General features: G+C 45.3%; 1 protein-coding gene across 1 annotated transcript; it reads left to right on the top strand.

Moving 5' to 3' along the window:
* KDM3A (lysine demethylase 3A) lies at nucleotides 1-26,816 on the top strand. Its single transcript, XM_083145723.1, has 27 exons — nucleotides 1-452; nucleotides 1,792-1,970; nucleotides 7,531-7,686; nucleotides 8,265-8,375; nucleotides 9,972-10,074; nucleotides 10,584-10,708; nucleotides 10,875-10,944; nucleotides 12,398-12,477; nucleotides 13,323-13,478; nucleotides 13,585-13,745; nucleotides 13,849-14,387; nucleotides 16,571-16,772; nucleotides 17,520-17,734; nucleotides 17,827-17,979; nucleotides 18,084-18,182; nucleotides 18,279-18,406; nucleotides 18,486-18,651; nucleotides 18,760-18,929; nucleotides 19,851-20,087; nucleotides 20,553-20,724; nucleotides 20,893-20,983; nucleotides 21,449-21,579; nucleotides 22,230-22,352; nucleotides 22,442-22,581; nucleotides 23,344-23,520; nucleotides 23,733-23,867; nucleotides 25,911-26,816. Exons 2-27 carry the CDS (start codon nucleotides 1,800-1,802, stop codon nucleotides 25,989-25,991), a joined length of 4,092 nt encoding a protein of 1,363 aa, XP_083001849.1. The 5' UTR covers nucleotides 1-452; nucleotides 1,792-1,799; the 3' UTR covers nucleotides 25,992-26,816.
* Nucleotides 26,817-27,050: the final 234 nt, after the last annotated feature.

Here is a 27,050-nt window from a genome sequence, read left to right as displayed (position 1 = left end):
GAGACGTGACGTAAAGCGGCCGCTGGTTTATGTGTATCGCACGGTTGGCGGAGGGATACTCCGTGAGGTAGTCCGTCACTGGCTGGATTCCCCCAGCGCTGTGTATTAGGGAATCGCTTTAACTTGGAACTGGAGGCGGCTACTAGGAGGGGCTAAGGGCGCCTGGCAACTGGCGGTTGAAGGGCAGTTCTGTTCCACCAATCGCGTCGAGAGGCGACTCTGACCGTCTCGCCTCTTTGCCGTTGGCGACCAATGGCTGCGCGGAGGGGGCGTGGCGTGGAAGGTGAGCGTGCAGTGTTTGTCCGCCTGCCCCGCATAGTGCTGTTGCTCTGACTGACTGAGGCTGAGCTGGGTGACTGCGGGCTGGGAGCGACAATAGATATTAGGGTCTGGTGTGAGCGGCACCGAAGTGACTGACGACCCCGCCGTCGGTGGATGAGAGAGAGACCACGGTGAGTAGCGCTACCCCCCCCCCCACTTTAGCTGGAACTGCTGACTCCACCAGGGAACATGGATGGGGGTATGTGCTACCCCTGCCATGGCAAGCAGGGTGCAGTCTCCTACACACTGTGCAGTGGTGTCGTCCTGAGCTTGTGTGTCCCTGTGGGGGATGTGAGGCCGGCTACTGAGGCTGGGCTGCCATCCCCAGATCACCCCCTTCCTCCTGCCATAGTTACTACATTCAGCCCCCTCCCCCTGTGTGCAACTTCTCTCCCACATAAATACCACTATGGCTACATCCTGCTAGGCCTGCATCCTCTCATGCATAACTAATTATATAGAAACAATTACACTGTATTAATCCCACCCTTAAAGCCCATCAGTGTATCTGTACCCCTCACTCTCTACAGATCCCATCAATATACAATGTATCAGTATCCCCTGCAGATCCCACATTTGCCTATAACCCCCCCCCCGAGGGTCCCACTTATCCACTAATGGATCTGCATGCCCCCTCTGTAGATCCCATTAATGTATATACGCCCCCTGTAGATAACACTAATGTATCTGCACCCCCCACCAGAGCCCACTAATGTATCTGTACCCCCCCCCCTCCTCTACAGAGCCCACTAATGTATCTGCACCCCCACCAGAGCCCACTAATGTATCTGCACCCCCACCAGAGCCCACTAATGTATCTGTACCCCCTCTCCTCTACGGAGTCCACTAATATATCCGTATCCCCTTCTGCGGAGCCCACAAATGTATCCGTACCTTCCCACACACATCCCACTAATGTATCTTTATCCCCCCCCCCCCCCCCCGGAGATCCCACTTATATATTCCTAACCCCTTCCCCTGCATAGTCCTTCAAATTATAGTTACACCTGCTCCTATGGATCCCACTAATGTATCTAACAAATTCCCCACAGGTCCCATTAATGTATCCTTTCCAACCCAAGATATCATCAATGCTCCTGTGAACACCCCCCCCCCCTCTCCTTGTAGTAATGTTTTTGTGTCCCAACCCCTGCTTCCCTAATGATCCCAATAATGTCTACCCTCCCACCCCGAGAGTCCCACCATGTGTGTGACTTCTTAATGTAAATAGTGAGCATGCAGCATGCCTTGTCATTGGCAGATAGTGAAGGGGCGTGTCCCTGTCATAGTGCTCACATGGCCCCAGTGCATTGACTTAGTGGAGTCCTGGGTGGTTACGAAGTATCAGTGACGCCTCTTGCTCTCTCTCGTCCAGTAATTGAAGGGTGCTCCGTTTTATATGCATTAGTCACATTACGGCTCTCAGTTGGGTTGGGAGCAGTTGCTGACATGGATCTCTGTAATGCTCAGGTGCAACCATGATGGTGCTCAAGCACCAAGAGAGTCTGCAAGTCCTGGTCGGGCAGAGGTTTGCAGGCGTGCTGGAGAATGGCTTACAGCTGGACGTCGACGAATTGTTGGACTGGCCTTGGAAATATGGCATCATCCGAGCAGCCTCCCACAAAGATATCAACTGTCCTGATTTAAAGGTATGCTTGTTACAGAGACCTTGTTTTGCTGTGTCTGGTTGTTGTTGTTGTGCCAGTGTAACGCTCCCTTTAGTTCATTGTTATCTGCAGAGATTGTTGTGGGAGCAATCCGTAATCTATTTTCCAGTATGTGTTATTGTCGGCAGAACCCAGTTTACGTACCAGTATGTTTTTGGAGTGTGGGAACAAACGCTTGCAAAGACAAGGAGAGCGTATAAGCTCCTCACTAAGCGTCCATGACCTCGGTGCTGTGACTTCATGCCCCTGAGCACTGTGCACTACCCACGTAGAGCAGCAGTAGCATTTTTTCAGTAGGGAATGTTGACCCCAGAGGAGAACCGTCCCACAATGCCCATCATGGCCGGTTCACTGGTGCAGTGGCGTTTCCTGCGGTCTGTGGTTTGCCATACATTCAGCATGACCGCCTGCGGCTAGCTTGGGATGTCTAGGTTTTGGAGCCACCAAACCTTTTCTGCTATGTTCCTCATAATACACACAGCTCAATGTACTAAAAGTTGTGATTAGTTTTCTTGGCGTAGTCTTCTTTGTTTTATTGGAAGAATGAATGTTTATTAGGTTGTTGACTGACTCATTTTAGAAAGATCTGTGTATATTTGTAAATGTGTGTATTTGGAAAGCCTGCACTGTTTAGTATTGCCTGATTACATGTTTCTGCATACAATACGCCAATGTGGAAATTGTAATGTTAGCAATGGACTTGTTTAAATTTGTTTATGTTGCCCGGCATGCGTTTTGGGTTCTGCTGAACACCACCTTAATCTAACATGGGAGTGGTAGTAAATCAGGAGGCGTAGCCTTGTCACCAAACATGTGAAAATAAAGTTCACTTGTCATTCGTAATGGCCAAGGCCACTCCTCTGGGTAGGAGGGGTTATAATCGTGGGTGTGTAGGTATGTCACTGCTTGGCCAGCCTTTGTGTCCAGACTCTGCAATGAGGTAAACAAGCACACGTGCTTCTTGTGTCTAGGGTTTCGCAAGCCAATCCGGTGTTACGTTTGGGTTGTCCAAACCCTGGTTTGGAAGCAAGCATGATTATAGCTTTCACCAGTTTAGGTCAGGATGCCTGTAGACTTGTAGTTGGTCTATACTTTGTAAGCGTGGGTAGTTCTCTTGCTGATCAAATGGCTAAGTAATGATTAAGGGAGTATGATCCCATCATTGTCTTCCACAATTATCTTGGTGCATGAAAGTACAGACTTTAGATCCATGCACCCAATCTCTACAACTGTGTTGCATTTTCATTGCCGGGGAATTTTGACGGTCCCAGCCTTACACCCCCCCCCCCCCACACCTTCACACAGAAAAGCAAATTACCGGGTTAGAAATTCCTAACTGGTAATTTGCTGAATAACACGAGTATATCTTCTGTGTGAAAGGGTCAACTCTGGTCATAAATCCTGGGTCCTCGGTCCTGGTTAACTTCTGGGTCGGAGACCCGGTTTGACGCTTAATGTTCCCTCTAAGCTTCTTTTGCAAAGTGCCGCACCCTGCCCATTTCAAAAACCTTAAAATGCACCATGCCCTTTTTATGCGTGGCACTGTGCGCCCTTATGCTGCCCCCACTACACTGACCTGCCGCTGAGAACTTTCTGTGCATGCCATCATGTGTAATGGGCGTTAAGGTGTGTGGTATAATGTGTAATGGGCATAGCAGAGGATGACAATGTTAATGGGCGTAATCCTAGTGCAGTGCGCAAATTTTTTATAGGGTGGGTTTTTTTTTTTTTAAATGTAAATTTCTAATATAAAATGTGCCCTCCCGATTGAAAATCCTAGAGGGAACACTACACTTTCTTACAGAATTTGGCTTTCTGTGTGAAAGGGGTTTATGTGACGTGCCTATAATAGAACATTACTTGGTAATATCTTGGTCATATTATGAATAAAATGCTTTAGGATTCAAGAGTAAACCTATTTTTGAGGAACCAACGCCATTGGGAATCCACTTCATCCTAGTGACTCCTGGAAGTTTATGTATAATGTTCAGGCACACGGGTGACCCCCTGGAATTGGCTCAATACTAGTCAAGTGTACCTGTCATCTATTGGGCTGAGAATTCCACCAATTACCATAATTCTGTTATCGCACTTGTCACTATTAAATGTGTGTGGAAGTGGCGAATGCTGTATAACCTCACATAAAACGGTGTATAGACAGTGGGTATTTCACGGCAGTATTTCATACATAGAAGGGGTTGATTGAGTTATCCGCCAGGGGTCAAGTTACTGTTGCAAATGCAGCAAACGGCACCCCAACTTTTTGGAACTCGCCCGGTTTCAGATCTTTGTATAAACTCTGGTGCAAAGTCAGCGAAACCGGAACAAGCGTGATTGTGGTTATATAGCTAGCTCACACGCTAGTGCGGTACAGCACAATGACCCAGCTAACTCTTGTTTACCCACGTTGTGCGCCTTGTCTTGTGTTTCTTGTTGTAGTGCACACATGCGTTCCTTACTAGAAAGTCTGGTCCCCGGGGGCTGCAATCTGACTTGCAGCTGTAAATGGTTGGCTGAGAACATTGTGTTTTACAGAAGTATATTGCCATGCTCACCCTGCCTGCTTACATTGAGTCCTCTTACCTAGAAAATGATCAGCAATCTCAAACTATGACAATCGTGTTGGTACGGGTACCTCTTATTACCAGTGACCCCCTCACAATCCATAGCAACACAGGCACTGCTATGGGATGTGCTGCTTTTCAGTTGTAAGGGCGATGTTGCGTTCTGTAATGTTAAGGCTGGTTTCGTGCATGTAAGGCCTGGCTTTCCCTGTTTTGTTGGCTGATCCCAGTCAGTCAGTGAGCCATTGTCTCCTGTTAGTGTCCTCTGCAGGCGTTTCTCACCACCCCCCAGCTGTTATGCGTTTGGGCTCTCCTGTGTGTAAGGGAAGGGGGTTGCTTGCTTGCTGAGAGCAGTGGAGTTATCGACACACAGGGGAGGGGAGTGTTTGGCATGTTAACTTGTGACTCATGTAATGCTGCCAAACACGGCTTTATAGTGTATGTGTCTGTGTATGATGTCATGGTTTGTGCTCGTTCCTTTGTTAGATTGCCTAGGAGGGGGGATTTTTATAGATACATAAACTTATTATGCAGAATGCATTTCGGATGTTGGCATGTTCTGGAAATGGAAATCTGTCATGTAAACGCTGTATAACATGACAGCTAGCAGCCAAAGGGAATATCCATTGGAACTTTGTACCTGTGTGTCCGTGTGTGCAGGTTGCTCATGCAAACCAGTGGCTGGTGAATCCTTTATTAGTCATTGTCTGTGTTTCGTAGTGTTGTCTTCCTGTTGTGGGGGCTATGGCTAGTATTTCCATTGGGCAGCCCCTGATTCCAGTGTCTGAGCTAGCTATAGCCAATTGTCATGTAGCAGTAAGAAATGTAGTAGGACAGTGGCCAGAGATTGGGGTGGGCTGTTATTGCCTTATGTACCATTACACTTTATTGCTGGGGTTAAATAAATATAGAGTCCTTTAAAATACAAGTGAGGTGCATTGTTATCCGTACACCGTTTAGGTGATCATGAGCCCCAGTGTTTGTTGTTGCTCACTGCCCACCTTATTGATCATACCACATTTGAGTCCTAGAGTCATTGCGGAGGTGGTAGTGCTACTGTAACTTACTCCTGAAATAGGCGTCTATGGTGGGATAATCAGCCGACAGCATTTCTCTCCTTCTAGTTTAGCTCTTGGTGACTCCTCCCACCAGCAGCTTCAACCACTGTAATCTGTTCTTTCACTTTCCGCCCTGCCGTGATTGGCTGGCAGGCACTAATGGAAGTGATGTAATCTGTCATCTGTGCCCAGGTTATTCCGTGGCAGTACGATTCTACATATGGGTCATGTATATGTCACCCATGTTCCTGTCTAGCTGCTCCTGTCTTGCGCTTTGGTCATCTTAAGGGTGTTATACTGATCCAGTATAATTGATTTAATAATGGAGGGAATAACTGTGTTGGGGAAGCTGTAATTATTCTGGCTTTCTTGCTCTCAATGGCATCTTACAGTGCTGGGGCTGAGCAGTGGGTCTGTGCCACCTTCCTGATCAGATCACTGGAGAGGGAAGGGAGGAGACAGGAATGCTGGCATTGCATACTATAAAAGGAATGTGTGCTAGGCGTTGTACGGCTGGCTACTACAGAGAAGGGTCTGAGCGGATTAGCCTGGCAGCTGCACTTCAGGAGAATTAAATATGGAGCCGAGGGTTTTTATTTCGCTGCTAGTATTTTCTTTGTTGTAATCTAGCCGTCAGCGCTGCTTCTCCTGATCAGTCTATTGCATGGATGAAACATCCAACCAAGGCTGCAGAAGTGGTGCTGAGAGGGTTGGTAATAAGCCAATGTGAGCATTCATATGGGTGCAGATATTCTGGTAATTCTTCCCCCACCTCTAGTGTAGGGCAGCACCCTCCACTATAAGATAATGGCTCTGACCAGGATATTTATGTATCCTCCTATGCCGATACAGCGTGGCCTTTCCTCTGTGTCTCTATCACCCCCCCATATATAGGTCACTCATTAGTAATATACCTGTGCATGCAGCAACAAGAACAGGTTGTGGAGCTTAGAATTAATCATTGCAAAATTGTGGGGGGGGGGCAATGAATAGATTATTGCAGTGTTGTGAATATAAATCGATAATGTGTTTTGTAATGTTCGGCCATAAATCTTAATAAGCCGTGAGCCCCATCTAAGCAGTTGGGCTGACTGCTCATTGTAGACCATGTTTTGCTCTGTAGTACTTTCTTTGCTGGGTTAGGTAAGGGTCAAAGCACAGATGTAATGCTAAGCAGAAGGTAGGGCATGTCTGGCCAATGCACAGGCTCCGCCCATCACTTTCTGTCCTCCCATCCTGGTTTGTGTACATGTAAATATAGTACCGGCAGCCACATGGTGTCACGCCCCTCCCTTACTGTGTTACCAGGCTGAGTGGGAGGTCACTGCAGCCTTCGCTCGCTTCCTGCTGGAACACGCAGTGTTTATCTCTGAGCCTTGCAGCATGGACTACTTACCAGTGCTAGCACGTGGATGGGGCGGAGGGAACGTTCATTAATATGCGATGGCTACAGCAAGCAGCATTTGTAGTAAAGCGCACCATAATTAGAAACTTTGTGTTTGGAAGCTGTCTAGTGATAAAGACCAAATGGCATTAATCCTAACTGCTGCACCCTGTTATTATGGGAATTGGGATTTTGCATCTGCTGTTGCTCTTCTTCCATACAGCTGTTCTGGCTTGGAGTCCATTACAGCATTACAGCATTGCTGGAACCACTCGGGGAGCATATAGAACTGTTCCCGTTACAGCACCTGTAGGAGGGTATTGTATACGGATTATCTACACCAGAATTATGGCTCAGACGCTTGTACTCCTCTTGGCTATAAGATATAATTTACCTTGGCACACTTGGCAGTCTCAGACTGAGTTACGGTTACCTATGAGCCAGATATTGATGAATAATGCTGTATGGCATCTAGTGTTGTGTTAATCCCGCACTCCATGGTTGGCCGGTGTCTCACATGCATCTTGGGTTTGCAGGTTTGCGTGGAGTTTGACGACGAACCTTGGGAGAAGAGAGAATGGATTGAGATATACAGCGGCCAAGTTCAGGTGTTCCTGGTTGAGCACAACTTGGCAATGGCAGACCGCTTGTGTCCAAGTAACCCCTCCATGTCTGTGGTGTGCCCGGCAAAGGTGAGTTTCTGTCTTCTCCGCTGACTTGTGTGGTGTTATCTGTGTGCAGTTTACAGCTTCCCTGAGGACCAGTGATGTTCTAGATCCTGGCACTGGTCGCACTACAAGGGTCAAATACGGAAGCTGACACTTAGGTCTGCGCCTACGGGGAAGGGTGGAGTGGTAACGCCGTAGGGCATGTTTCTAGGGCACGTTTACACATAGAAGGATCACAATTGTGCGATGAAGCATACACGCGGTCGTTCATCTTGAACCCATCTCCAGCAGTGTCGGTACATGTGTAGTATAATTACTGCGCTTATGCTGTAGGACAGCCGGGTGGGAACTCTGTTTCTTATAATTGGGATGGGCCCTTATTGGGGCCAATGTCCCGGCAAGAGAATGTCTAGAAACGTTTCTCTTTGCCTGGGTGTGCGGTGAAAGCAAATGACGTCAGGGGATAACCGGCTGCTGTGTGTTTGCTCTCTGCTCTTATCTCACCACTGCACTTTGCCTGATAACATTACATTTCTGCTTGCCGGCATGTGACGTTCTTAGAATAACTTTATTATCATTTTCTCTTTTCCTCTTGCAAACAGCAATATAAGGTATTGTTGGACAAAGTCTTCATGGGTCACTATACATGCATCCAGTTCCTTGGTGACAAAAACAAAGTCTTTATGAGGACAGACGATGTGCAGCCTGTGCAGGTAATATATTTCTATATATTTTCTATTGTTTCTAGAATAATTAAGCACCATTAATTGTACATCATTGAAAAAAAACATGATAAACCCCAAGGTCAGCAGAATATAAATCCAGGATTTTCCAGCTCACCAGCCTGCGAGGCAGCAGAGGAGGAGGAGGAGGGGGTGGGGGGAGTGAGCAAAGTACAGTCTGTGGGACTCTGCTATAGTTGCTTGCTTCCCCCCTCCCCCGTGTGGTCTGCTGCCAGACTGCCCTGGGTAGTGTTTCCTGTTCTCTTCTGTGGCTACAAACTAAAAAGTTACTACTTATGTAAAACAAAAATCTCTGAACCGTTGTCGCACGTTAAGTTCAACCTTACAAAAGCACCTGTGTTGTGGCTATGTTAAGTACCATTGGGTTGGAGTGGTGGAGAAGAGATCCTTTTACCTGAGCTGTTGATTCTGCTCTGCTCTGTATCTCTCCTGCTCTGTGTAGTCTGATAGCACCGTCCTTCCTCTGCACTTCCTGTTTTCAGGCACCAGGCTGCCCAAATGGGAAGAGCAGTGATCACATTGCTGCCTGTTTGAGTAAACTGGACAGAAATAGTGCATGGCCGAGGAGTAAAGCAATGCTAACTGATTAACCACATGCTTCCAAAGGCTGGATATTAACCTTTTTTTTTTATTTATTTTTTAAGTGTCAGTCTTAAATGTATTGCCTGGTATTTAATTATTTCCAAGCCATAGTATACTTAAGATCACTTAATTGTACCATTCCAGCTGTGGGCTTTTAAGGTACCGACTGGCTCATGTTAACACATAGAGCTAGATTTACAAAGCTGCTGGTTCTCTGCCATTTTAAAACTCCAATAACATGAAATGAAACTTTTATTGCAGCCTTGATAGCTAATAGCTTGTGTAGGCCTCCACTTTGTAAATATTTCCTATAGTCCCTGGTATCAGGGAATGCAGTAAATCAGCCTTGTCCAACCTTGGCCCTCCAGCTGGTGTGAAACTACAAGTCCCATCATGCTAAAACTATTGCAAGGTATTCTGGGATTTTTTTTATTTATTTATTACCAGCTATTTATATAGCGCATACATTTTCCGCAGCGCTTTACAGAGCATAGTTGTACAATCACATCAGTCCCTGCCCCAGTGGAGCTTACAATCTATATTCCCTACCACACGCACACACACATTCTAGGGTTAATTTGTTGGGAGCCAATTAGCCTACCTGTATATTTTTGGATTGTGGGAGGAAACCTGAGTACCCGGAGGAAACCCACGCAAGTACAGGGAGAATATACAAACTCTGCACAGTTAGGGCCATGGTGGGAATAGAACCAATGACCTCAGTGCTGTGAGGCGGTAATGCTAACCATTACACCGTCCGTGGGATGTGTAGTTTCACAACGGCTGGAGGGCCAAGGTTGGACATGCCTGCAGTAGACGGTAATTCCTGCACGTTCTATTTAGCTCTGGAAAACCAGGTTTATGGTAGTATTCTTATTGCTTTTCCATACAATGAATACCGCGGGCATTGCTGTCCTCTGGTAACATGTCTTTATTGGACATCCTCTACATACGGCATTGTGATTTTCTTTCCTTGTATTGTAGGATCGGGAGAGCTTGAAGCAATTTATGCATGGAAATAAAACCTTCAATAAAACCTTCCAGGATCTCATAAGAAAGAATGTGGACGAGAACCGCGTACTGCAAGGTGAGCCCGGCGTCCCCTAGTGCCGGCCCGGTCCCAGCATGCATTTCTGCTTATGAACAATGTACATCTATAGACTGATTTATTACACTTCAGGGATGCATTTCCAAATAATGTTCCAAGATGTATATCCTTAAACCGCCAAGATATCATGCACTGTACCACTGCCTGCACGATCGTAGGTGGGTGATTATCTCCTAATGTTATCGGACTTAGATGTATCAAGCTTCAAAGTGATAAAATGGAGAGTGATAAACAACCAGCCAATCAGCTCCTACCCATCGTGTTACAGGCTGGGTTTTAAAAAATGACATAGGAGCGGATTGGCTGGCTGTTTATCACTCTCCACGTTAGCATTTTCGAAGCTTGATACATCTGTCCCCAAGACTTGTAATATGTAGCTCAGTAGGAAGAGTAGGTTCCTGTATTATGATTTTGCCTGCATACTATTATGTGTATCTATGGTGTTTGTATTGATAGAAGTGCATTCGGTTTTATTCTCCTTTCTAAAGGTGCCAAGAATTTAATTGGGACGTCTGTAAAGGTGTACAGTATGAGCGACGATTGCCAGTGGTTCAGCGCATGTGTGGTGAATGCCAATAGCACTACCCGGACTCTGCAGATTAAATGTGACCAGGTGACTATGTGCGAAGTGCTGGTGGCAGCTTATGGTCCACTGTGCTGCATGTGTTCTGTGTGGTTTACATGTGGCCGCAAATGGTGTAAATACCATGAGCTGGTTTTGATTCTTTAGATGTGAATTATTATTATATATTTCTTTTTTTTTTCTTTTTTTTTTTTAGCTCCCAGATTTAGAGATTATTGACCCTGCACTCATAGCTGTTGAAATTGTGCACACTTATGGTGATAAAGGTAAGATTTCTATATTATAGTTTGACTAAATTCAGTTATCTGCTCAAATAATGGGGCAGCCGTAAAAAGAGAAACTCGAGGGTGATAGTTATAAACAACCAGCCAATCAACCAGCCAATCAGCCCCTAACTGCCATTATATAGTATGTTTGGCATAGTGTTTATCACTCTATCAACCTCATGTTTATCTATTTTTAAGGTGCAATACATCTGCAATTTGTTCCTAGGGTTCCTTTGTGTGTTATGTCCCCTTAGTATCTAGGGGGAATATGTAACAAACATCCGACAGAGAAAGTTTTTGCCTGTATCAATTAGATATTAGCTTCCGTTTATCTAGTGCATTTTATAAAACGAAGTTTAGAAGCTGGTTGCTATGGGAAACCCCCTCCGCTTATCTCAAAGGTTTGGTGGGAGCAATTGCACTGTTTGGGTGCTTGTAGCTCCGTCTAAGTTGATTATTTTTGGGGGCACCCGTTATACTGGGTGCATTAGCAGTGTGTGTGGCCAAAAACACGTCTTTAGGCACATTTGGCACCTCCGTTGTGTGCAAGTGAAAATAATGGGAACACAGTGGCACAAACATTTGAGCTATCAAACCCAACCCCCACCCCAAGTCAACCAATATGCTGCATGGTCTTAATACTGAAAAATGTATTTAAAGGTATACTAACGCTGGTACTCTGTACAGCAGTGTGATGTTCCCCTGTCCAGTCACATTAGTGTTCCCTCTAGGCTGTTTTAGCGGGGCGCTGCGCTCTGCCCGATTTTTAAAGGGAAAAATGTGCCCTGCCCGTCTCGCAGCGCCCCGCTAAAACAGCCTCACGGGGAAGCCCAGCGTCGCCGTTGACGGCGATGCCTGGCGCTTCCCCGGCAGCACAGTTGATTCGGAGGGGCCGGGCCCGCCCCCTTTGATGACTGTGGGGACCGGGCCCGCCCCCTTTGATGACTGTGGGGGCCGGGCCCGCCCCCTTTGATGACTGTGGGTGGCCGGGCCCGCCCCCTTTGATGACGTCGGTGTGCCCCGTCCGCCCCCCCAGCGCCCTGCCCGGTGTCACTCCTAGAGTGAACACTACACATGATGCTCAGGTCCAATGCCCAGACTGCATGATACCTCTGCAAGTTATCTGACCCTTTTAATCAAAGCACTGTTAGAACCTTAGGGGGAAATTTACTAAAGGAAATTTGTAAAAATAGGTGTAAAAACAGGTGTATTTGTATCCAGAAATACACTTATTTTTGACATTTACTATCCCGAAAATACGGCAATTCATATTCGTATTGATAGCACATCAATACGACTACGAATTGCCATATTTTTGGGATAGTAAATGTCAAAAATAAGTGTATTTCTGGATAAAAATACACCTATTTTTACACCTATTTTTGACAAATTTCCTTTAGTAAATTTCCCCCTTAATGTATATGCCTGCATTAACCTCTACTAACTATTCCAGTAAAGACCAAGAAACTGCAGAAACGGATTCGTGAGGACGTCCCATTGAAACCAGTTGCAAAGCAAATTAAAGTAGAACAGGTAAATAGTTTGAAGGTCTGTGGGGATGCTTACATTTTAGGTATGCAATAAACATCACACGATTAACAATGTAATACACAGTAGCAATATGATAGAAGATTTCACCCTTTAGTGCAGGACACGCCAACCTGTGGCTCTCCACATCTGCTAATTATGATCTGGTGCGGACTGGAAAGTCTTGTCCGATATATGGACCGTGTGAATTGAGAATACTTAGCTGTAGATAGAAGCTAGTGTTGGTTTACAGCTGCGATGGGGAAACCTTCGGCATTCCGGCGGTTTTTGAACTATGCATTCCTGTGTGCACCTCAACAGTTTTAGCATGGACAAATGGCATAACTGTAGCAGGGCATGCTGGGATGTGCAGTTCAACAACAACTGGAGGGCCAACGGTTCCCCATCCCTGGTTTACAGGTACAGAATTGGATGGGTGGATGTATGTATGTAGCATTGCATTCAATAGAAAAAAATAAAATAAAACCCTGCTGCACTCTATAAGGAGCAGTGTGTAACTCTAGCTCGGGGGTTCTCAAACTCTGTCTTGAGGACCCCACACAGTTCACGTTTTCCAGGTCACCCGGCAGGTGCATTTATTACCCATTGACATATTTTAAGTTTCACAGGTGGAGCTAATTACTTCACTTGTGATTCTGTGAGGAAATCTGAAAAACATGCACCGTGTGGGGTCCTGAGGACAGAGTTTGAGAACCTGTGTTCTAGCATGTGGCAGATGTATGCAGTATATGTCTGTTTAGTGCAATATAAAGTCAGCCCATGGCTGCTTATATTGGCCACTCAGGCTGCTCTGAGAACCACGGTCAACATTTTCACCTTGTCACTACTAGGTTCGTAGAAAGGAGCCAGTTCAGAAGCCAAGCTTCATTACGTATTCCAGAGATGATGGCAAGACGTTGGTGGTAGTGGACAACCCCAAATCCTCAGGAAACCCTATTTTGAATATTATGAAACCGCCAATGGAAAGTACAAAAGGCGATCAAGCAGTAAGTGGACCATTACAATTTTTTTTTTTTCTGTAGTTTAATTATAATACATTTCTTTTGTTCCATTGAAGACATGCGTATCATAACATATATTATATTTTTGTAGGTGGCTCCAAGTCTGGTATCCAAGCGTTCTGTCCCGGTTGGATTTGGAGAAGCCTTACTAGGATGTACAGCCGCCACACCTACCAGCCAAAGCCAGACTTCCCATGCCACACCGCCACAGGCAAACTCTCCGCCAAGCTTTGGTGCTGCAACACCTCCAGGGTAAGGACAATTAAAGGGTAAAAACTTAGTTTAGTAAGAGTTTATAGTGCATTTGTCACTTTTTTATTTATTTATTTCTTATTGTAACTGTTCTAACTTGCAGGAAATGTATCCAGAACTTACCTAGTGAAACCTCCTCTATGCTGAAAAGCGAGACACCCGGTGAAGAGGAGAACTTGTTTCTCAGCGCTGCAATGTCACAAGGCAATAAGATGCTAGGATTCGGCCTAGCCGAGAAGTCTTCTGCCACTTTTTCATCGGGCTCAGGTTTTTCGTGGGGCAGCCAAACAAACGGCGAAAATGGATTTAAATCCGAAAACCTCTTTTCAGCCTTCACCAAACCGTCAACCGTGTTCCCAAAGGGCTTTGAGTTTTCAGTGGAACGGTTTCCGGAGAAAAACACCCTCTCCGTGACTGATTCACCGCGCCTTGGCAGTTCGGAGGCTTTCAAGAACCTGGCGCGGCCAACTGTTCATAGCCCTCTTTTGTTCAGCTCCGCTCCCACAACAGAGACCAAACCTACACCTATTGCCACTTCAGCCTCCGTCACCAATGAAATCAACAGCCAGACACCAAGTGTCGTTGCTGATAAGCCCCAAAAAGTAGCCACTCCATCAAAGAGTCCTAGTAAAAATGATGGGGGTAAGTACACATTCGGCTGTATTCCATCCCCTTAAAGTGATTTACTTGTTAAAATCGTTTTTTAATTTTTTTATTTATCTCATATACAGTAGTTTATAGAATTTCCTCGTATGAATGTAGTTTTTTGAATGCTTTCTTCTATAGTCATACGTAACTCCATACTCACAGCCGGTGTAACCAGTCCGGGCTAAAAATCTTACTCCGCTCATTTCTGACTTGGCCCAATTTGTGTCTCATCACCTAGTGTAGGAGGAGTAGTCTGGCCTTTCACTATGTGTTTAGCCAGTTGTTTCTTGTATCTCCGTGCACTTGGCCCGGAGCCATCAATTGCCTTATTCGTAGAGGGATCATTACCAATTAGGGTGCAGATGTATTAATCCAGATGAAGTAGGTGATAACGCACCATCCAACAGCTGTGTTTGATGATGCAATGACAGAAGCTGGTGTGTGTGTGTGTGTGTGAGCATGCATGCGACATGACTTGTATACGTACCCTTAACGCACTGTACTCTGCCACAATGATCACATGAACCCTAGGTTTCAAATGAAGGCACTCGAGCCTCTGCAGCAACTGGGCCAGGTCACCAGGGATATTTGGTCGACATGGCGTAGACATTTAATCATGTGCACATTTTCATAATGACCTAATGCGCGTCAATTATATAAATGCGCATCAATTATATAAATGCTAACCTTCCATACCCATTGCATCGGCTTGTGTCCAATTTAATAATGAAACACAAAATTCTGCCTTGAAATGTAGGGAGCGTGCAGGGTCCTGTGTTTTTTTTTTTCATTATATTTTTTTTATTTTTTTAACATTCATTTTTTTATTTTTTTTATAACATTTTTATTCAGTTTGTTAGAAGAATACTGTGAAACGTTGCTTTGTATTATAAATGGTTTCTAACATTAAGGGGAAAATTTACCAAAATTTTCTAATGAAAATAAGACGTTGCCCATATCAACCAATCAGATTCTACCTATTATCTTGTAGAAGGTGCTAAATAAGTATAAGCTGATTGGTTGCTATGGGCAACATCCCGTCTGTAGTAGAACTCCCATCTTATTAAGTGTACCCCTAACAATTAAAACTTTCCACACTAACTGAAGATGATTCAGCAGTCAGAATTTGTTCAATAATGTGAAATACATAAGGATTAAGGAATGTTGGGGGAGAAGCTTGATGCTAGGCAGACTTAGCACCTCATCTGAATCGGCTCCCTATATCTCGTTTGTGTGTGTGAGAGAGAGAGAGATTTACTGCACTGGTCCAGCTTACATAAAGACCCCTGTGCTGTGCAGAAATATGTTGTCTAGCAATATTGACTGTATCCCACCAGGGGTAGACAACTGGGAGGTGAATAATGTGGAGGATGTTCCCTAACAGATTGTAGGGAGTTGCTGGTGACACTGAAATCCAGTTAATCATTAGTGATGTATTTCAGTGGACCTGCAAGTTTAATACCCTAATGGTTCCATAGACTTTGTATTGTTTTACCTGTTACCTTTTGTGGGGATGCTCCCTTGTTTCCTGGCCAACCGTCATGCACTGGTATCAGCAAGATGGCGGTAGGCCCATTGGGTCTTTAAAGATCCTGTTAACATTGTATGAATCCTCCAATCTGCTTTGAAGTGATCGGACCACACCCATGCATGCAAAATGGTGTGCTCCTACAGCAGACGCGTTTGTGTGGAGATAGATTCAGATCAGATGGACATGTTTTGGTGATTACCAGGAGAATGTTTTATGCTACCGTAGATACAGTAAAGCATGGAGGCGGAGTCCAGATTTTAACCCCATTGAGAGCCTCTGGGACGATTTGGAGTGACTGGTGTGTTCTAGGCTAACTCGACCACCCTCAGTGTCACAGTTGGTCAGTGTACTTAAGGCGGAATGTCAAAACCTACCATCGTGAACTTGTGAAACGTTTGTGAAGAAGGGTGCCGGCAGTAATCACTTCCTATGGTGGACTTGCAGTACAGACGTCCGGAAAATCCCATTGATTTTGCTTTCGGTGTCCAAGAACACTTGTCAACAAAATCTTGTTTAAAAAGTCCAAATATCTCATTGTGACAACTTTTCACATGTGCTGGAGCTTAGTGGTTCTATTTCATGTCTGTGCTCCTTATGCTTAGCAGAGATTGTTACTAATACTGCGCTGGATTTTCTGTCTTCCCAGTTACATACCCCAGATCTATACTGATGGACCCACAGCAGCTGAAGAGGCTCCTATCGAGTGGAGACTGCTTTGTGCAGGACGGGTCCTGCAATGACATAGCTCCTCATCTTCACAAGTGCCGGGAATGCCGCCTGGACCGATTTGGGCGGAGTAAAGAGCAGCGGGACGCCGCAGTCTTCTGCCGCTTTTTCCACTTCCGGAGGTGAGCTCAGTCTTCAGTCCACTGCAATAATCGTGGTGTACTTCAATAAATGTATAAGAAGTGTTCTATGCGTTAACTGCCTAACTCTGCCCCTCGCCTCTGTGGTACGCCGGTGGCCACCAGATGGCGGCTGATGGAGCTACATATGGCATTAACTGTGGTTTTGATTAGGAGCCGACCATTTGGTCACATGATAGCTAAAATTTTTTGGAAATATCTATTTAATCAGGCCAATTTTCTTCCGCTGATGCAGATTTTACTTTGTTGTCGACTCTGCATTGGTGGAAAATATACGAAAATGGCTGCATTTTCCGACTAAAACACTCGTCTTATGTCTGCGATGATTTTTATTTTTTTACCAAAAATATCCGTACTGGATTGAATGGGACGAATGTCAATGGTCACTGATGTGATACCAGTAAGGTTTAATGTTATTACATCCAAAGATTACAGTTGTGGTCTGAAGGTGCTCTGCATTGTATCTTCCCAGGGCGCCTTGTGAGCCCCATAGTATGCTTTTAGGAAAAGTGGCTTCTGTCCTTACTGCTCTGCTTTGTCCCTTGGGGCTCGAATGCATAATAAGTGTCCTCCCAGTCGGTTGGAATATTGAAGGTCAGAGGTGCAGGGGGAGATTACATTTAAAAATATTTTATTTTAGGTTTTTAAATCCTTTTTGGATGTACAGTTAGTAGCTAGAAGCTGATTAGCATAAATTGTTTGTCTAATATCAGTCTCTCTTGTTTGCAGATTACACTTTAACAGGCACGGAATACTGCGGGAAGGCGGCTTCCTGACGCCCAATAAATACGATGCCGAAGCAATAAACCTGTGGCTGCCATTGGTGAACAACGTTGTGGGGCTGGACCTAGACACGGCCAAGTACATCTTGGCTAACATCGGGGATCACTTCTGCAAGCTGGTTATGTCCGAGAAGGAACTGATGGCTGCTATAGACCCACAGAGTAAGCGCCCATCCCTTCCCACCCGCAGTCTGTGTTCCGTTGTTTCCTCTCGGTGTCCGGCAAATAACTGAAGTCTGTTTTCTCTGTTGCAGAACAAGTGGCCTGGAAGCGCGCTGTGCGGGGGGTGCGCGAAATGTGCGATGCGTGTGACACAACCATCTTTAACCTACACTGGGTCTGCCCCAAATGTGGCTTTGGCGTATGCGTAGACTGTTACCGGATGAAGAAGAAGAGTATGAGCAGTGGTGAGGGCCGCGTCTTGTCTATACATTTATATATAGGATAGGTGTTCTGTGTAGGCGGGCTTACTGTTTAGGTAACGGACTAATAATTTGTGTTCTCTGTGTAGGTATTGAAGGGAATGAAACGTTCTCCTGGTTAAAGTGTGTTAAGGGGCAGTTACACGAGCCTGACAATCTAATGCCAACACAAATCGTTCCGGGAAAAGGTAATTGGTTACCCCCTGTTGTATCCCATGTGCTTTGTATATAACCTATGACTTCCCCCATGGCAGCACGTCTAAGTCCGCCTCTGTCTCTTACAGCCCTGTATGATGTGTGCGACGTTGTTCACGTTGTTAGAGGAAGGTGGGGAATAAAATCTAATTGCCAGTGTTCCAGCAAGCACCAAAAGCCTTTATCCAAACCAACTGTGAAAGAAGAGGTGAAACAGGTACAGTCACCGCTGCTGTATGTGGGGTACGTGACGTCAGCCGTTGCCGCATTCGCTTACTAATGTCTTACTTTTGCAGAGTTCTTCAAGCCCTGAACCGGCCAATGGAAACCTTCTGCTGCCAAATAAGGTTCCTGCGCTGGATGCGTTATCGACCACTAGTAAAACCCCCTCGTCTGTAGGCTCTGGCCCTTTAAGTTGGCTAACGAACATACCGAACACAAATGTGAACAAAGAAAACAAAGGTAACTACACTTTCTCATCAGACTAGTATGTGAAATGTACAAGAACTTTTTTCAGTCAGTTTAAATGCTTTTTAGTGCGTGGTTTATTTATCACTGTGCATTCGACAGATAACCTCTTCACATCCGCCTTGAAAACTGAAAGTAAAGCACTACCCTCCTTCGCCTCTTTTGGAAAGCCTGCCTCCAGTCTACAGACTTTCAGCAGCTCCATTCTGTCGCCTATGAGTAGTAACAGTTCTGGCTTTTTACGGAACCTTCTCAATTCTTCCAGCACCAAGGTAAGGATTCGGTGTCACCTGGTATGTCCTGTCCTTTAGTTCAGATATACACCTGTAATGGTTTGTGTAACTTGCTGCTTATATGAGCATTGCTCATTCTTCCATGGGTGACTGGGGGGGGGGGGGGGGGGGGTATATAAAGGTTAAGTTAGATCAGGCACAACGAGGACCCCTTGTGGCCTGAAAAAGAATTTAATCTATTCCTGCTCCTGTCGCCACCTAGGGGTATATTCAATGAGTGTTGCTGACTGCTCGCACAGTCGGTGTTCAACTGACCCTCTGCACACACACTGTTTCCACAACGCTGAGTTTTTGCAGCAACGTGGAAACGGCGTGTGCAGCCGCTAAAACAGCGAGGCTCGTGGCTAAATGCAGCGGGCTCCCTGCATTAGCCGTGAGCCTCGCTGTTTGGGGGAATCCTCGCCGTCATCTGACAGCGAGGGGTTCCCTCAGAACAGGACAGGCCAACCTGTGGCTCTCCATATGTTATGAAACTACAAATCCCATCATGCCTTGCCACAGTTCTAACAATCCCTTCTATTAAAACTGTGGCAAGGCATGATGGGATTTGCAGTTTGATAACATCTGGAGAGCCACAGGTTGGCCAGGCCTGCCCCAGAACATTGAATAGGGTGAGCGACTGGCGTGGGGGTTAAATGGCAAGAGTCGCTTATTTTTGGCGATCACTGTTTAACCCCCTTGCCGGCCGCATTAAATTTGGCTCCTAGTATCACTGATGCCTGGCATTCTAGGAGGAGGGGCGGGGGGGGATTATGAATCCAGACGTGTACTTTTAAGTGACCAAATTATTGGCATAGGCTATTTATGGCGCAGATCCTGTGCCGTCCCTGTGGAAGTATAGGGTTCTCGCTTGTGTGTACTTTCTGAGAATATTGATCTGGTATGTCTTCCTTTCTACAGCACGAGAGCAGTGAGAAGAGCACGCCGAAGCTACTTGATGACATCTTTGCATCATTAGTCCAGACCAAACCCATTACTGACCCAGTCAGACGACCACAAGGGCTTGCTGTGCAGCCCAGCCTCATGGGGTTCAATACACCGCACTACTGGCTCTGTGACAATAGGTTACTCTGTCTACAAGATCCCAGCAATAAGAGCAACTGGAACGTGTTTCGGGAGTGCTGGAAACAGGGACAGGTAAATGGCGTGTTCATGTGCTTACATATGTGCTGTATGTATATGATTTAGTATGTATGAGATTTTTCGGCCATCCCTCCTGCACAGAGTTGGCCTGACCCACAGGACGACAGGGGAAATAGTAGTCTCCTCTGCATGATTGCCTAACCCCTGCTCTATGACTAAGGTTCCAGAATGTGTACTTTAAATTAGTTTATCAATGTGTTAAAGCATTGGTTACTATGGGTGCTTGGCTGGCTTCTATAGTCTACACTGCCAAGATTCATCCTCCTGACCATCAGGTCACAACCCTGACTACACCTTTAAGCAACTGCCCATACCACCGCTTTCCCACAGTGGACCTTTCCTCCCCCAGTCACTGCCTGCTCATCGTTCTACAACCACTAGATGTGAAAAGCCGGATAATGGAACTGGTAGTAGAACAGACACATAAAACCCTTCATGTTGTTTTCTCGTTCTCTCCAGCCGGTGATGGTTTCTGGCATTCACACTAAATTGAATAGTGAGCTATGGAGGCCGGAGTCTTTCAGGAAAGAGTTCGGGGAGCAGGAGGTCGACCTGGTGAATTGCAGAACCAATGACATCATCACGGGAGCCACCGTTGGGGATTTCTGGGATGGCTTTGAGGACATATCCAGTAAGTATGATTTCCTGGGTGTGCCCGAAGGGAACAAAGTTCCGATATTAATGCTGTAAGCCGGCTGATGCTTTTGGCTGTGGAGTAAATAGTCCTATAGTGGCCTCGTAGCTACGGCATCTAGTTGGCATTGTCGCGCTGATAGTGACGTTGTTTCTCTTGTTTCAGAACGCCTTAAAAATGATGCTGGGGAGGCTATGGTGCTGAAACTGAAGGATTGGCCCCCCGGGGAAGACTTTAGAGATATGATGCTATCACGGTAGGTGGTATTTCATGTTCCTCTTTTTCCGTTTATTTCTGAAATTCATTTATCTGATTTGGAAAGGTCAAAAGGATGACATGAGTTTTTCACTTTTTTTTTGCGCCGCGTCCCCTCGCGGGGCTCACAGTGCTTCGGGCTGCGCTCGACATACTGTAATATTCTCCGTCTACGCCCTAGTGGATAGGTAGGGTATGACATACCGACTATCGGCACGTCCGCTCAACAAAAAGTGAAAAACTCATGTTGACCTTTGGGCTGTTGACTCTAATGCTTGTGTCGTCCTTCCGGCCCTGTTGACCTGAGCTATGTCAACCTATTTCAGGTGTTGGCCTAATGTTTGGTGACATCATATGCTGTCATGTTGTTATTGCCTCTATGTGACTTGCAGGACTCCCGTACACCTTCAGTAAGACTCTCTGTATTGTCTTTATTATTGATCGAATGTATTTTTTTTCCTGGTAGATTTGATGATCTAATGCGCAATATCCCACTGCCGGAATACACCAGGCGGGAGGGCAAGCTGAACCTCGCTTCTCGGCTTCCTTCTTACTTCGTCCGCCCTGATCTGGGACCCAAAATGTATAATGCTTATGGTAAGAAGGAGATCTGGATCTGGAGTCGAGCTGCAGCGAAAGAGGCCGCTTGTCCTTTGCCGTTTCATTGATTAGAATGTAATGCCGCTCTCGTTGTGAGCGCACAACTTTATACGTAAATGCCGGGTCACACCAGGATTTGGCCATGGGCCCATCTGTAGAACGACCCGGCTTTAGAGGTATTGGCTCCCACAGCGACCCGGCAATAAGCTTGGATGGTGACCTCAGGTGGAGCGGCCTCGTGTCATGGGGTGGTGGTGGGGGGGAGCTGACACTGTTTCAAAGTGCTGCCTTCTCCATAGTGTGAATGGAACCCGGGTGAGCGACCCGGGTTACCTATTCATACTTTTAACCCTGGTCGGTATCCCAGGTTGCTGGACCTGGGTTATAGGTTTTGGTGCTTTCACACCACACCTCAACCTGGGTTGATGATGATGCGGTGTGAAAGGGGTAGTAGTCACGTGACCTGTACCCCATGAATGTTCCACAGACACAAGTTGGAAGCATTCGGTAGTAATGGACACGTGTGCCAAACTGAAGATCATTTTGTCCCAAGTAGTTTGTTGTTATGAATAGGCCTCCACTAACCGTGTTTATGTGTTTTTTATTTAAAAATATACTTTAATACATTTGTCCCTCTTTATCAATAGGATTAATTACACCAGAGGATCGGAAATTTGGGACAACGAATCTCCATTTGGATGTGTCTGATGCTGCCAATGTAATGGTCTATGTAGGCATTCCAGAGGACAACCAAGGGGATCAGGAGATAGGTATGGTTTATTCCACCTGTACAATATATTTTCATAGTACCTTATATTATCCTACCAATGCCAACCGCCGGTCTTGTATCATCAAACAGAAGTTCTAAAGACTATACAAGAGGGCGATGCAGATGAACTGACCATTAAGCGCTGTGTGGAATTCAAGGAGAAGCCGGGCGCCCTGTGGCACATCTTTGCAGCAAAGGACACCGAGAAAATCCGACAGTTCTTGAAAAAGGTACCTTGCAGCACTAACCTGCAATACACTGATATGTGATAATGGGCGACCACTTGTGGATAGGACGTATGGCTTGTGTATCAATCCTCTGTCATTGTGGTTGGTTCTGCTTACATAGAGCCATAGATAAATTGTCGCCGGGCAGAAGCACGCAGCCTAGTGGCTCATAGCCTTCATAGGCAAAGCTGGCCCCATGGAGAATTGTGGAGGCGTCTTACAGAAAAGTGGTCACTACCCCATAGGGTATTGAACACGTTTGTCGAGCACTTGAGTGATTGGATGAAGGCTGTGATGTGGGTGCTGTTGTCAGCATTTATACATGACGGCAAAGGCAATGCGCACCCTTTGCGGCAATTGAATTACACATTTCCCTCCCCAAGTCTTAAACTGGAAATCTAAATTCTCTGTGTGAATGTAACACCTGTGGAGACTGAGATGAGAGAGGCGCTGGGGATGATGAGAGCAAGAGAGAGAGAAGGGAGGTACAGATGAGGTGGACATTAGAGACAATATATTAAATTTGGGGTTATGTAGGAAAATCAATTTACGAGGGGGATAAAGAAGAGGTGGGGGTCAGAGATGGGAAGATGGGGAGACAGGATAAACATGTACAAACAAAAGAAACCTGCTAGATCAGGCATAGCAGTGACCTGGTGATGGGTCTTACAGAAAAGCGCCAAGTAATAGTAATACGCTATATATTTTTTTTTTAAGTGAAGTAACCTGCAGTATGAAATCTGATCCTGTTCTGTGGTGTTACAGATAGCAGAGGAACAAGGCCATGAAAACCCTCCGGACCACGATCCCATCCACGATCAGAGCTGGTATCTGGACACCACGCTGAGGAAGCGGTTGCTACAGGAACATGGAGTTCAGGGCTGGGCCATTGTACAGTTTTTGGGTGATGCTGTCTTCATCCCAGCCGGAGCCCCTCACCAGGTATAATGCCATATCACCCCCCCCCCCCCCCCCCCCCTGGTGTGGATAAAGTTCCCCCTCTCTCCCTTATGAGTAATGAAATGTGCCCTTGTAGTGTTGGGGAGAAGGTCTGATTGGTTGGCGCTTAAGCCATGAATGGTATGTGCAAAGAGAGGAAAATGTTTTTCCCGCATGTCTCATCTCTAATACATTTATTCCTTTCTTTAAACCAGGTGCATAACTTGTACAGCTGCATAAAGGTGGCCGAGGACTTTGTCTCCCCAGAGCACATTAAGCACTGCTTCTGGCTTACTCAGGAATTCCGCTATCTCTCCCACACACATACAAACCATGAGGACAAGCTGCAGGTAGCTATTGCCTATGGGGGAAATGTGTAACACGTTGTGCTTGTGTGTTGGCTGATCAGTGTCTGGGATGTCAGAGGCTCAATACTGCGGTTCTCCTTTAGTAGGAGGTTTACGAGGTGTTAATGTTTACTATGTTTAAAAGTGATTCTGGTGTGTAAGTCGGGCTGAATGTTTTATTCTCTTTGCCGTGATGCCAGTTAATCCAGTGTACAGAAATCAGCCTATGTGTTGTGCCATAACTCTATGATGATAAACACATCTGTGGGGACTATAGAATTCTCTGCAGATGTCTGTTCCCTTTCTAAAGCTGGGTACACACCAGAAGATATCTCTCAGCAGATCAGGCAGCGTGTTCTCCATACTCACTGCCCGAACTGTTGTAACGGACGTCGCGACTGGGTGGGTACACTTTCATGCTCCTGCCCAGTTAAGCTTTCAATCACTGCCGGCTCCTTTGGGGTGGTGGCCAGGTGACTCGTACATACAGTACCATGTGCCGATATATCTTAAGATATGTCAGCGAACACAGCAGAGGCGATAAATCTGTCAATGATATATTGCTGGTACACACTGGCCGATGTTCCATAGATATATCATTCGTTTAATCGAACGGCTGATATCTGCCAGTGTGAACTTCATAAGCGTTTGCTTCCCATAGCCCTCTGTGGGGCGGAAAACCATTTCAAGAATGATGGACATTATTGGTATGTAGTTGGTTTGGTTTTATCCCCCCCAGGTAGTAACACAACACATTCCTCGACTGTGTTGTGTAAGAGTACTATGTTTAACGACTGGTGCTCTATATGAAGTTTAGTGTACTTGTGTTTGCTTCTTCTGTGTGTGGTAGAGAATTTTAGACTGTATTCCAATGAGCCTGGGATGAAATGTGCCTGACAAATTATTCCCTGTACAGTGCTGCACAGTAGGTAGCGCCGAATAATTAAAGGACCTCGATAGACTAGCAGGGGTTCTCCAACTCTCATCTTCAAGGCACCTTAACAGTACAGATTTTAAGCCTATCCATGTTTGTGCACAGATGGTGTTATAAATTTGACAGAGCTACTAAGTCCTCTGCGATTAAACTTGGATTTCCTTAATACCTGGACTGTGGGGGTGTCCTGAGGACAGAGCTTGACAACTATAATGCACTATAAGCATAAAATACCTCCATTTAGAGTACACTGGATTTGATGAACACCGGCAGTTCCATTTGATGACCCGCTTGTTGTTGGTTTGTAAAAACATTCGTATGAATCCTCTGCATTGAAATGATTGATGTAAACTGGAAACCACTGCAAATTGCAATTACACAGTAACCATTTGTTACATAAGCGGATCTTTCCTGGAAGCTAGTAACGTTAGACAGGAGGAGGCCCTAAATTGATAGAAAAATAGGAAAAGGTGACCCTGGGGTCGCACAGGAGCGCTAGTGTATCTACACAATTTCAATTCCCTTATGCTGTGTACACACAGGGGCGATAGGGGCTATAATCGCTGGAAATCTGGTCGCAAGCGACCATATTGCCAGTGATGGAAGTGTGCCCCGGCGATAAATTGCAAGGTGTGCGCTCCTGTTTTCTGCCCCATTGGGACCAGCTAATTACCTCTGCGGCTCCCCCAGCAGAGGTTCCTTTTCATCAGCGACCATCCTTGGTCGCTGATGAAAAGGAGACACTGAGCAATATATTGCTCAGTAATATATTGCTAGCAATTTATTGGACCGGCTCCAGGTTTAAGTGTCCAGATAATACTCTCCTTTTGGCCAATTGTGCTCACCAGATGTCAGTGGTGGATTTTGCTGGTAATTGCAGCATAACAGGGTACTGGTACCGGGCTGTATCGGGCTTCCAAGACTCGTTTCTCCGCCTTAGTAACGCTCGGCGGCTTCCTCAGCTGGATCTTGAATATTAGCCGTTACATTTGCCGTGGTGCGTTATCAACGGGGAATGGTGGCTCCACCCACATCATTAGCAGACTATAGTTACAATGTACTTCAATGCTACAGTTACGCAATCCTCTGACTCTGCCATTATCTCCATACAGGTGAAGAACGTAATCTATCACGCTGTGAAAGATTCAGTCGCAATACTGAAAGCTAATGAAGCCAGCCTTGGGAAGGTGTAACACTGAAGCTTGGGTATACCATACATTGGGAGAACTTCATCTGGCAGCTTGTCCGCATTTGCCACTAGCTCGATTTAACCTTTACCTCGTACAGCACGTACCCAAGATGCGCTTATTGGAGATGTTTACAGTCCCTGGGATGGTTAGCAGGTGGTGAAGACCCCATTTGCGGTGCAGTTTTTTCCTGGAGCTGCGTTATCCTACTACGAACGCCTCTCTTTATAGAGGTGCCATGCTAGAAAATATATTGTTTGTTTGAAAAAACCAAAACACTTTTTTTAGACTGTACAAAAGAATACCTCTTGTTTTTGGAACTCTCCAAAAATATCCTGTAAATCTGATTTAAATATCCTTCAGTTTTTTTTGTTTTTTTTTATGTTTGTTTTTTGAATATTTTCAGCTTATACGGAGGTAATATAGAAAAAAACTAATTTTTGTTTTTGTTTTTTTTATTATTTTTTAATAAATAAAATTTAAAAAAATTCTTGTAGCCATGAAAGCATTACTGGAAATGTGTGCTGAAAGTAAAATGTAAATAAGCAGGATCTTATAATTTTACAATGATTTAGAACTAGCACTGATGTGCCTGGAATTCTATAATAAAATGCATTGATTTAGAATTTTTTTTTTTTTTACTGTTTTGACTTGTAACTTTAATTTAATTAACATTTATTTGGTTTGTTACTTTGACCATATGGGGAAGGGTGGGAGGGGGAAACAAAAGCCCCAGTTAGATAACGGGTCTTTTGAGTTCACTTGTATTTTTTTTATTAGTACTTTAAGTACTTGGAAGAAAAAAAAATAAACTGTAATTTTGTGTTCGTATTTGTTTTTTGTATGTTTCGTTGTTCTGTGTAACACACATTTTAAGTACTTTTTAAGCCAACATTTAAATATGAATGCAGTAAAAACAAATCTATTGTGTTTCACCCCATCCTGTGTCCCCCCCGTAAGTAGGGGGGCGGCACAGGATAGACAAAGCTGGAGATCGAAGACAACTGTGGATTTATACAGCGAGTGATGTCAGAGAAATTTGGGGGTTGATTTACAAAGCCATGG

Source organism: Crinia signifera, chromosome 1 (genome assembly GCF_055691185.1).
Source record: "Crinia signifera chromosome 1, ASM5569118v1, whole genome shotgun sequence".
Lineage (NCBI taxonomy): Eukaryota > Metazoa > Chordata > Amphibia > Anura > Myobatrachidae > Crinia > Crinia signifera.
Note: the sequence above shows the minus strand (reverse complement) of the source record. Positions and strands in the feature narration are given on the sequence as shown.